General features: G+C 40.6%; 1 protein-coding gene across 3 annotated transcripts in view; it reads left to right on the plus strand.

The window, feature by feature from the left end:
* The window catches only part of fer1l6 (fer-1 like family member 6), a 30,177-nt gene that overhangs the window by 14,183 nt on the left and 3,694 nt on the right, over positions 1-12,300 (plus strand). For 2 of the 3 annotated variants that reach the window (XM_044131002.1, XM_044131001.1), the window contains exons 19-39: positions 4-123; positions 209-361; positions 451-622; positions 1,132-1,256; positions 1,447-1,581; positions 1,671-1,820; positions 2,260-2,367; positions 2,447-2,509; positions 2,648-2,746; positions 3,920-4,139; positions 5,267-5,394; positions 5,479-5,598; positions 5,684-5,729; positions 7,479-7,523; positions 7,984-8,081; positions 9,039-9,167; positions 9,247-9,387; positions 9,458-9,585; positions 9,659-9,829; positions 10,571-10,725; positions 11,319-11,461. In XM_044131002.1, coding sequence (XP_043986937.1) covers positions 4-123; positions 209-361; positions 451-622; positions 1,132-1,256; positions 1,447-1,581; positions 1,671-1,820; positions 2,260-2,367; positions 2,447-2,509; positions 2,648-2,746; positions 3,920-4,139; positions 5,267-5,394; positions 5,479-5,598; positions 5,684-5,729; positions 7,479-7,523; positions 7,984-8,081; positions 9,039-9,167; positions 9,247-9,387; positions 9,458-9,585; positions 9,659-9,829; positions 10,571-10,725; positions 11,319-11,461 — 2,649 coding nt within the window. The remainder of the gene's footprint in view (positions 1-3; positions 124-208; positions 362-450; positions 623-1,131; positions 1,257-1,446; positions 1,582-1,670; positions 1,821-2,259; positions 2,368-2,446; positions 2,510-2,647; positions 2,747-3,919; positions 4,140-5,266; positions 5,395-5,478; positions 5,599-5,683; positions 5,730-7,478; positions 7,524-7,983; positions 8,082-9,038; positions 9,168-9,246; positions 9,388-9,457; positions 9,586-9,658; positions 9,830-10,570; positions 10,726-11,318; positions 11,462-12,300) is intronic. The other variant, XM_044131003.1, reaches the window with a different exon arrangement.

A 12,300-nucleotide genomic window follows, 5' to 3' on the forward strand; every position in this document is an offset into this window, starting at 1 on the left:
CAGGAGAGTATGATTGGAGAGGCTGAGATGCTGGGAGAGAGGAAAACATCAGCAAGAGGAGTGAAAGAAATGCTGCAAGACGCAACTAAGTTAGCACAAAAACTACGTTTTCTTGTGGAGGAGGTGAGAAACGTTTTAACAGCGTCTGACTGATGTTTACTACAGTATCCTAACTTTTCTGTATCACATACACATCCTCACATTGCAGCCCCAGCACACAGTCCCAGACATGTTTGTGTGGTTGCTAAGCAATAACAAACGTGTTGCATACGCCAGACTTCGAACCAGAGACCTGCTTTACTCCAGCAACCGAGAGGCCAGAGGAATTCTCTGTGGGAAGATAGTAACACTGTACCTGAAGGTTAGAACATGCATAGTACACTGCTCCTTTAATTGCTGCACAACTGGGAGGAAGAAAAAAACCTTCTGTATTTCTGCTTGTGTGTGCAGCCACCAGGGAAGCGACCTGCAGCATTGTCAGTCCAAGCCAAGCTGGATGTGTATCTGTGGTTTGGAGCTTGCTCAGACTCCAGCCATATGCTGGATGACCTGCCTGCAGGATACAAACCAGCCACAGGGGGCGCCGACAGCAACAGCCCTCCTTCTTACCTGCTTTGCATGGGTGAGGAAGAAGCACCTCTATGTACACTCTTGGCAGTATGTCAATAGATTGACCAGAATTTATTCGAGCTGAATGCAGCTTTTGGTCCCAGTAAACAAGCTTAGAGAAAAATACAGAGAATGCCAGAAACCTCGCTGTAGTTCTGGTCTGTCACATCCCTTTGGTTTACGTTGGAGTTTTTACTTTCCTTTACTAATTTGGGATACCTGAACTGAGGACCTAGTAAGGGTTTCAACCCACTGATAAATAAACCTTTACCCATGGTGTGACCTCCGATGAGCCAGGAGATTTAAAAAAAAACTAAGATATGAATTTCAATTATCTTAAAAACATTATTAGAATTGATTGATTTCTGCATTATCTAAATGATTATTGCTTTTTGAGGACTTTGGCTAGACATGATCAGGTGACACAACTTGGAGGTTTCTGGTTTGCTCTAAGAGCTTCATCAGGTGAATGTCAGTGTGTGGCAGAGCTTGTGGATGGACCTGCTGTGTTTGTTTCTGCAGAGCAGCACAGGTTCCAGCTGCGGTGCCACATGTATCAGGCCCGAGGTCTGATCGCTGCAGACAACACGGGGCTGTCCGACCCATTTGCGCGAGTCACGTTTCTCTCACACAGCCAAACCACCAATGTAAGTCTGTGTTTACACGTATTGTTGGACCCAACTCATATGACTGGAGTTTTCATGGCAACCTGACTTAAAACACTTTAAAATCAAACTAAACTGAAGAGTTTGGTTTTTTCTAAACTGTGCAGGTTTAGCACAAACCTGTTGCGGTATTTCTGACCTTAGTCTTCTTATTTTCTGTGTGTGTTGTCAGATCATCAGTCAGACTCTCAGTCCTACATGGAACCATTGTTTGCCAATGAGCTCCCTTCTGTTAAGTGGAGACCTGCAGCACATCCAGGAGGAGCCTCCTCACGTTGTTGTCGAGGTTTACGATGATGACGCTCTGGTAATCCCTCCACAAGAGACATGATTCAGACAACAAGTCTCTTAGTTTCTGCCATCTCTGAACCCCTCCCTGCTCTGTGCTCTGTGCAGGGAAAAGCAGAGTACCTGGGAGCCACAGTGGCAGTCCCTGAGGTGCGCTTGGCCTCTGAGCCCTACACCCCCCCTATTCTGCAGTACAGCCCACTTCACTGTGGCAGCCAGTCAGGAGGAGACCTGCTGGCTGCATTTGAACTGCTGCAGGTCAGTCTCTCCGGTCACTTTCATGCCAAAGTTGTATGAAACGTCAACAATACTGATACAGAATCTTGTTTCCATGGATACGAACAAATCCTTGAATAACAGTAAGGAGCAGCACTCCTTTAATTTTCTCACTATCATTATCCAAAAATCTGACTGTCTTCCTTATGAATAAGAGAAATGTTTAGAAGAGACTGGTAGTTGGCCCAAGCAGATACAGGAAGGGTCAGCGACTCCAGACAGTGACAAAATTCCACTCTGGAACTTTCCTTTGAGCAAATTTATTTCTTGCCATTTCAATTTGCGCAATTTTAAGATTAATGGAAATGCAGCCATAGACAGAACTTGTTTTTTCTTTTTTTTTTTTTACTCTTTAACTGTTTAAAACTGGCTCACCTCATTGTGATCACGCTGATCCAGAATGAATTTTTCCATCTTCTAGATTTCAGAGTTTGGCCAGATGAGTCTGCCAGAGTTAGAGGAACAGGAAGGAGGCATTTATACTGTTCCTGCCAACATCAGGCCAGTTCTCAGCACCTACAGGCTGGAGGTTTGTCAGCTTTAATCATAAGGGGTTGAGAGGATCTTTAGAATGTCCTTTTAGAACAGATATTGATATTTCCCATTAGGTTTTGTTCTGGGGACTGAGGGAGCTGAAGAAGGTTCAGCTGCTGTCTGTTGATCGGCCACAGGTCTGAGAAATTCACTTGTTTTTAAGGGAATCAGAATTACATTTTTCATTGTCATAATTTTTGCATTTAGTGTGTTTCCTAAATATATAACAAGAAAATTCCAATGAAAAATGACTTTAAGATGTTCATCTTTTCCAGGCGTTCATAGAGTGTGCAGGTAAAACTCTGCGTTCCTCAGTCATCCAGAAATACAAATCCAACCCAAACTTCACTACACTGTTAGATGCCATAGAGCTGGTAAGATCAACACCTGCAACACACAGAAACTTCATCAGCACAGCAAGAGATCTTTAGAACTTAGTTGGTCTAGGAGGAACACATCATGTCATAACATCCTAATTACAAAATCACTTTCAAACATAAATTATGAAGTTAATGTCACTGAGTGAAATAATTATTTAATCCATTACAGCCGGAGCAGAACAGTGGCTCCTGTAGGAGGGCTGTGTTCCCATCTGGTGCACAGATCCAGTAAATGCAGAGATGGTCTCCAGTCAGGATGTCTTATACTGAACACAGTTCCAACACCACCACAATCTGTCACAGGACATCAGGGACAAGATCATTCTGTCCTAGTCAAAAGAGACTTTCTCTGAAAGATGTCAGTCAAATACACAAGACAAGCAAAGTAATGGGAGGGGCCACTAACAACTGTTAGTGTAGTTTTTTTTTAGAAGGGAAAGAAATTAAGCTATCTATAACCTCCTGGAACTCCATGTTCGATCTGACCCCACTGGGTTCAGATGATCATGAGAAACAACAAGGATCAGCCTACATACCGACAGACTGGAGGCCGGTGTGCTTTAACTCTTACTTTAATTATTTTTTACGTTTTGTTGTTTTTCTTGCACATTGACAATAAAAGGAAATCTAATTCTTGGTGATCTCAGTCATCAAGAGTGACTTTGGTAATTTAGGATAAGATGACTGACTTTTATTGTAAAGTGCCTTGTGGAAATGTGTTGTGAATTAGTGCTTTGTAAATAAACTGAACTGAATCTTATTGGTACCTTACTATAAGACAAAAACTTTGCTTTTGTCCTAATATGGTTAAAAGCATATCAGTATATAACAGGTTCCTAATCTAAATCATCTAAAACCTCTTTCACAGAACACTCTAATGCAGTGGTGTCTGCTTCAACACACATGGCTCCAGTGTGTCAGCTCATTAGCAGAGCTGTGTGGCAGCATGCTAGTCAGGCAGTTGAACCGTGTAATCAGTGTGTTCAACAAAGATCTGAAAACTGCAGGACTCTGGTCCTGAGAACTGCACTGCTTTGTCTATTAGCCATCTCCACTGATGAATGTCTGATAACTTTTTTTGCTTTGACAATGTATTGCACTTCATCCCCTGCACTGATGCATTTTTTGAGCACTTTAAGTTTCTTTGTCCACTCTGTTGTGCGGCAGGAGTTACCAGAGAACGAACACCTCCATCCTCCTCTCAGCATCACAGTCGTTGACTGGCGGGCCTTTGGCCGCAGCACACTGGTTGGAAACCACATCATCAACAACCTCAAGGCCTTCAAGTACTCTCCCCCTGCCTCTCACACAGTTCAGTTACACAAACCACCTGAGGTCACACACACCCCAAGACCCTCCCTGACACCAGAGCCACACAGCGTTAAGGGTAATGATTGTTTCTAACTCTGTTCACTGTTTTTATTAGCTGTCAAAGCAGTTCATTCTTTATCATTTGCCAACATCTTTTATAATAAAAGGCCACCATGTGTAACACTTTGAGGGTAAAGAACTTGGATTTTATATGAAATTACTGTACAAATAACTGTTAAACCACAAAAAGCTTTTAAATGGATTTAACAGATATTTAATGACAAGACGCAAAATAAAAATTTAAAAAACTCCATGTACTGAATGGACGATTTTAAAAATCACAATTAACCCAAATGACTACAAATGTAAATAAAAATAAGTCAATCATGAAAATCACAATGACTGTTCAAATTTTTCAACAGGACCAAAAATGACCCAAATTTGATCAGAAAAGAGCAAAGAAGTTTTAGATAAATGCTGTTCCTTCACCACTTACACTCATAGTGTTTGTGTTATTTTCAGTTCAGCTTTCATTCATTTTACACAACAAGATTCATAAATTCATTCATTCATTCTAAGAGAACTCTATTCTGTCCAGTTTTAGGTTAAGTAAACCCATAGAGAGAATGAGGAATTGTCTTCTATCCATCGTATTGAGTAAGAATAATATCCAAACATCTCTCTGCCTGGCTTTCTGACCAGACGCCTAGACAGAGATTTAAAGAGGAGCAGCAAAACCAAATGAGGTGGATTAGCTGTCCTTGCTAACTGTCATCCAGGACATTTTACTGTGGAAAATCGTCTCTGATGCATGGAAGTTATGCTGTTAGCATGTCCTTACAGTCATGCAATTGACATTCAACAACAGTCTTCAGTCAGATTCACTGAACAGGAGATACGTCCTGCCCACATGTGGATGTGGGCAGGACGTATGTGTATATGGACGTATGTAATATACCTTATACATATACCATTAACAGTGACAATGAATTGATAAATCACTTAAAAAATCTAAAAATGAAAAGCATCATGATCCAGTCAAAAGAAATTAAAGAGCAGCTGAGAAACAGTTATTAGGCTATGAAGGCTCATGAAGCCATTTCTTAGGCTTTGGGACGGAACTGAACCACATGGCAAGTGTTCATGGCTTGTGTTGTAATTTAGTGGTATAGAAATAGAAATGAACTGAACTGTGGTTGACAGGTCTGTCTCAGGATATAGAGACCCGTTCAACTGTGACCCTGACTAATCAGGACTTCCTCATTACTGTGGAGGATGAAGCTCCGCCTCCAGCTCCACCCACACCAAAACCACAAGCCAAGAAGAAAATGGTGAAATTCATATGCAAAAGATCAAGTGGTCACATTACTTGCACCAACTCCAAAATTGATCCTTTCTGAATATTTTTCAAACAGGAGAGGGGCTCAAAGAGCATCCACCGGTCCACTAAGAGGAGGAGGCGAACCATCGCTGATGAGTCTGCAGAGTCCGTCATTGACTGGTGGTCCAAATACTACGCTTCTGTGGACAAACAGGTAACTCTGTCCGCCAGGTTTGTGCTGAAACATTAATCTAATAATTTTAAGAGATGCCCATTTGTGCTGCCTGTGTTTATTCCAGGCTAAACAGAAGGACAGCTTCCATCTACCCAGTGTGTTTGACAAAGGTAAGACATTTTCATCTGCTACCAGTGTCTTTGTTTTATGTTGCCAGGTCCAAAATATTTCAATCCTCCTGTTAAAGAAAGCTCTTATATCAGAATCATGTACTGTTTGGTTGACTGATCTCTCCAGATATCTGTTAGGCCATTTTGACATCATGCAGATGTTTTGGTCCACTGGTCTTCATTAGAGCTGGATGTTCTGATTGTTACCGAGACTCAAAATGATTCTCTCTCCTGCTGTGGGCAACATTGAAGAGAACACTGTGTAACAGATAAAGTTTTAGATGTGTCGTCTCTGTACCACACAGATCATTTTTTAACACACACAAAAATGAATTGTCAATCAATTAATCAAGTTAATTTACTAAGGGGGCAGTATTATGTGTTTTGCAGCCATGTAGTATTGTTTTATAACACAATCAAGTAACTGTGACCTAAACAAATGTTAAAACATAATTTAAAAAAAATTATTGACTTTGCAATTCAACAGTTTGAAATTGGGCCAGTCTTTTTAAGAAGTTTCTGCTTTTTCTGAGACTCCACTCTCAGCAAGTCATCACATTAACATTCCTCTATTTAGTGTTTACAGGTGTTTGTGGGAACATTGGAATGAGGCTCATATAATGAGCTCTGCAGATGTGCTGTTCCACTCAGTGTTTGCTAATCGCTGCTGTTAGTTTGAAGGAGCTGAGTGGGTGAATTGGGAGGGAGGTGGACTCTGTAAGATGGAAGCTTAGCTTGGAAGCTGCAGTTCCCAGGAGGGACTATGTGTGGAAAGTGGTGCTTGATTCCCCCAATTGTTTTACAAACCTAAATGGGAGAATCAAGGACTTCTAAAACATGCATGAAAGAATCAAATCAACACTCCAGGTATGTTTTTAATGAGGGAATAATATTATAACATGATATAAAGCTCAAAAAAGGTAATTTTATATAGTTCTGTCCCTTTAATGTTCTGACTCTAAGGGAAAATGTTCCAGATACCTGAAATGAGCTATCCCCATTTGGTGGCTGATCGTTCCTTTAGGAGTTAGAGGCTTTCAGAAGGAGTTTGGGGTAGAGCTGTTGCTCCTCTGCATCGACAGAATTCAGCTCAGGAGGTTTGAGTATCTCCCTCCTGAGCTGGAAGTTTTCCAAACACATCCCATGTGGAAGAGACCTTGTGGCAGACCCATATTCGTATTTGCAAAGGGAACAAAAACGCCATAAACAATCTCTAAGCATGTCATCGATGTTTCCTGCTGAAGTGATCCAGGGGTGGAGCATCAAGTACTATAGTGTTCTTTCTGTTCTTCCTCTTCTCTCTCCACAGCTGCTAATAGCACCTAGCTAATTACTCAACAGCTCAGCATTGCATAACACAAATAATTCTCCGGCCAGAACACAAATAGTAAAACATAATTTAATATGTTTTACTATTAAAACAGTCTCTGAAAGCAGTAGGAAAGCTCAATTTTTTTATTATTATTATTTTTCCTCATAGATTATCTGCCTCATACTAAACTGTCAGTTTCAGCAAATATGAAAATAAAATGATAAACGTTCCATACTGCAGCTTTAAATGACATTTTACTGCTTTCTCAGCAGCAGCTAAGAGACTAAAGGCTGCAAATTTTGGATCATTTAAGAAAAACATAAAAATGAATGGAAGCATTTCTTCAATAACACAGTTTCATTTAGAACATCATGTTTTTAACCTCATGATATCTGATGAGGTGAATGTCCCCTGACCCACACTGTTGTGCATTGCAGCTTCACCATACCAAAGCTTGCTCAGCGATGGAGTAGACTCTTTGGGTAAGGACTTAGACATGCAGTTGGAGGAGTTCTTGTCATGCACATCCAGCATCTGGTTTTCTTCAATTCCTGGGGAGAAATCTTCTGCTTGGCCACTGAATGACATCTGCAGGATTTGGGGACTAACTGAATCTTTTTGGTTTCCATGGTACAGCTGCAGACACATGTAGACACCAAGGTCTTCAGGTGTTGCACTATGGATGTGAATGTACTGGATGTTGTTCTGTCCCTGAACAGTCTGCATGGTATTTGTAGTTTTGTTGGCAGAGTTGTGCACATGATGAATGAAAAAACGGGGTTTGCTCTTCCACTTGAAGAGTCTCGGTGGATTGTGTAAAGTCTGACTCATGACTGGCAGGTCTGTGAATGAGGCTTTATGCATGTGTCCGCGTCGTCGTGTTTGTAGCTGTGTTCTGCATCAGTGTTTGTCACTGAACACATCCTTTGTGCTCTGTCACAGTCAGCAGCCAATCAGATGGAGACAAGAAGAAGAAACAGAAAGGAAAGGAGACACTGGTGCTCAGCTATAGCTTACCTACTAAAATCGCAACACTCCAGGTAAAACACCAAGGACATAAGCACCAAATTAGTCTTTAGTTTATGCTTGGAATAGCAATAAACTTACAATATACAAAAGAAAACTTTTGAACATAATATTAGGTCATCAATATAAAGGTTTGTTTGTTCCATCGAGTTTGAATGCATGGATTTTATTATGGTTGTGTCTGAGCAGCACAAAGCAACTGTCAAGCACGGTGATGGAGGGATAATGATGTGGGCTTGGTTTTGTACTCACAGAACCAGAGCAGCTTACAGTCATGAAGTCGACTCTGAACTCAGCGAGGGGAGGAATCCAACAGCTGGAACTGAAACTGGCTGATTTAACAGAGCAGAAAATGAACATGGTCATTTATCAGAATACATTTTTACTTTACACTAAAGTTGTGGCTGTTTTAAAATATTTTCTGTAGCAATATATAGCTAACAATAAACAATCAAGTGTGATCATTCAGAAAGTACATTCCAAAATCCATGCTGTTTTTTCAGCACCTCTGATATTTTAAAGTTGCTTCATTTGGCCTGAACTGATCAAAATGCAGCGACTGTCAGAGTCAAGAACAAAATGTAAGTAACTGTAGTTAAAACTGGTTCTGTTAGTTTATCACAAACATCTTTTGATTTTTAAGTTATGTTCTATGTAATGCATCATTTCACTGAGGATGTACCATGCTTATTATTTATTCTTTATTGTTATTGTAACAATGAAACATTGTATAACGAAACGTTGGTGCAATTCCCCAGATAAAAACAATGTCTCACTTAAAAAAAAGACTATAAATAAATAATTATATTTTCTCCCTTGATTAAAAAATATCCAAAAACAAAGACACATAAAAACTGGACAAAAACTGTTCCTCAGTCTGTTGGTTTGTGTATAATAATAGAGTTCAGGTCCTGAAACATAAAACCGTAGATTTTTTCTTACCATTTGTGGTTGTGATCTGGTCTGTGCAGCTGTACAGTAAGGAGCTGGAGGCACAGTTTGGTCCATTTGATGACTGGGTCAGCACATATGAGCTGTTCAGGGGGAAGGCCAATGAGGAGGAGGGAACGTCTGAGGAGAGGTTTGTTGGGAAGTTTAAGGTGAGTTCCTCTACAGGTGCTGCTGCGAGACATGGATTAAAATATATGTTAATCAATTTTTTTTATTCCGCTCGTTTAGGGTCGATTCTGTCTCTACAAGGTAAATGATGAAGATGAGGAGGATGGGGAAGATGTCATGGACACAGGCCACTACAGGGTGAACAGAGGAATCCCACCAAACTCTTCAGTTCAAGTTCTCATCCGGGTTTATATCGTCTCTGTGAGTCCAGCTCCGTTCTGCTCTTTGTTTTTAAATGACATGAAGGTTTAGATCCCTGCCGTCTTCCCAGGCATCCAACCTGCATCCAGCCGACCCAGATGGGAAAGCCGACCCTTACATTTTTCTTCGCCTTGGGAAAAATGAAATCAAAGACAGAGATAACTACATACCAAAACAACTGAACCCTGTTTTTGGACGGTATGTGATCGAGCTTTTGAGCATCTGAACATTGTCCAGTGGATTCGTGTTCTGAGACAGCTCTCTCCTCCAGATCCTTTGAAATGCAGGCCACATTTCCTCAGGAGTCTCTGCTGTCGTTGCTCATTTATGACTATGATCTGGTGGGAGGCGACGACCTGATTGGAGAGACTCGCATTGATCTGGAGAACCGGTTTTACAGCAGGCACAGAGCTACATGTGGACTCCCTAAGGAATACAGTCTGTAAGTTCAGGTGCTTTCCTGGATGTTCAGTTGGGGGCGGAGTTTAGGTCGGAGCGTTTCCAAGAACCTAATCTAACAGGCCAGGCAGGGAGAGCATTAGCCAGACAGCAGCCAGGAGATCCATGGTAACTCTGGAGGAGCTTCATAGATGCACAGCTCAGGTAGGAGAATACATGGACAGGGCAACTTAATACTTAGTAAAGCTGATATTTCTGGCGGAGATAAAAGAAGAAAGTCATAAAAAAAAATGATCAGAAGAAAGGAGTAAAATCCTGGAAGACAACCTGTTGGACGCTGCAGTAGATCTCAGACTAGAATGGACTTTCACTTTCCAGCACAACCATGTGACTAAACAGAGAAAATGAAGCAGTTTGGACCAAAGCACATGCATGTGTTGCAATGAACCTCCAGTTAACACAGCTACAACTATTTTGCAAAGAATGAGCAAACATTTCAGTGTATAAACATGGTAGAGAGCAGCTCTAAAAAATCTGAAAGACTTTCAGCTGTGATTAAAATGAGAGATGGTTTTAGAAATTGACCGAATACAAAGGCATGTCACGTTTAAACTACTTTTAAAATGTATCCCAAAGTTCTACCTTGTGTTGGTCTGTAAAATCCTCAGGAAACATTAGCAGTTATGTGTCAGTATGTGGTGGATGTTCAAGATGAATGAAAACCTTTTCAAGTCACTGAATTAAATCTTGCTATGAGTGACAGAGCGCCTCTCTTTGACTGCAGAGGGGGTTATAATGCCTGGAGAGACTGCCTGAAGCCATCAGAGCTGCTGTCAAAGATGTGCAGAGACAACGGAGTGGACGGTCCTCATTTCAGTCCAGGACGCATCATCGTGGCTGACAAAGTCTTCACAGGGAAGACTCTCTACATGCACGACGGTAAAGACGACTCACACAACAAGTTGTGGATGTTTTGAGATGGACTTAGACATCATCGGTGAATTTGCACAATTGCTGCTGTGTTTGCTGGAAGAAGGATATTTTAATTCAATTCAAAAGTTCCTTTTTCATCCCGAAGGAAGACTAAATGTTGTCACTCATAAAATCCAAGTACCTTTAAAGTCTTCCTTTTAATGTTTTTAATGTCTGGCTGTTGATATGATCCTTACTCATGATGATGGATAGAAGAGATGGTTTAAGCTACTGCAGCTCAGCTTTGGGATTTGGGGTCAGAGTTCAGATATTACTATTAGCAAATAACCAACAGCTGACTATTGGTTATTTTTTAGCAACAAAATCCATGATACCATGCTGGAATTCACTCAGCTCCTGAGGTCAATCCAGTCTTTTCCAAATATTTTTAGAAGCATTCTGCATGCCTAGATGCTGGATTTTATACACCTGTAGACATTGAAGTGATTAGAATTCCTGAATCCCATCATTTGGATGAGTGAGTGAATACTTTTGGTAATATAGTGTGTTGTAAAGGACAATAGATGTGCTGCTTCTATGTGCATTTGTCCTGGTTTTAGATGAGCCGGTGGAGTCGTATGAGCACCTGTCTCTGAAGGTCCTGCACCGCTGGGCAGAGATCCCAGCTGTGGGATGCAAACTGGTACCAGAACACATCGAGACCAGAACTCTGTACAACAAGGCCCGGCCTGGAATGGATCAGGTACATTAAATCAAATGAGTTTTTCAGAATGCAGTGTTTGATATTCACATCGCTTTTCAACCACCATTTTCCTTCCACTTCACAATTATGCACTACTTTGTTTTGGTCTATCGCGAGAAATACATAAAATACATAAAATACAGTGATTTGTGGTTGTGATGTGACAAAATTTGAAAAATCTAAATAAATAGTTGCTATTTACTTTATGCAAAAAAAGCTGTTGCACAAAAAAACTGTAAAACATACAAAAGATTCTATTAAAAAAGGCAAAAATATTCAGTCGGCAACAGTCCTGCTGTCACCAGTACCAATGGTTTAAAGTACAATGGACAAGTTCGGTAGGTTTGAAAATGGGGAAAAAGGATTTCAACTGAGATAAAAGAATTCATTTATGGAAACTATGTATCATTTCTGTACTAATGTGCTTCTCAACGTGGACGTCATGCATCAACCATCATTGTTTATGCCATCAGACATTATTTTAGATTAAGAGAAACAGTTTATTAAACAGAAAATGAACACTTGTGGTTTCAGTTGTGGCAGTTATAAGTAAATCTGGGTGTAATTTAGCCATACTTAGCATGCAAAGGGAAAATGATGGGACCAAAAATGGTGGAGCCCTGTAGCACTTCAAAAGAGAGAAACATCAGAAGAAGAAACTGTAGAATAAAGTAAACCGTCAACCAGAGAGAGAATGTGAACATTGTTTTGCTCCTGATTGGGACTTTGTAATGATCTGATCTACTGAGTCAAATGAAGCTGTGAGGTCTAAAACTAAGTGATTCACTCTGTGACTGTAATTGGCAAATTGCTGAAAAATGTTCAATAAATATGTTTAA

This window comes from Gambusia affinis, linkage group LG11 (assembly GCF_019740435.1).
Source record: "Gambusia affinis linkage group LG11, SWU_Gaff_1.0, whole genome shotgun sequence".
NCBI classification, from domain to species: domain Eukaryota; kingdom Metazoa; phylum Chordata; class Actinopteri; order Cyprinodontiformes; family Poeciliidae; genus Gambusia; species Gambusia affinis.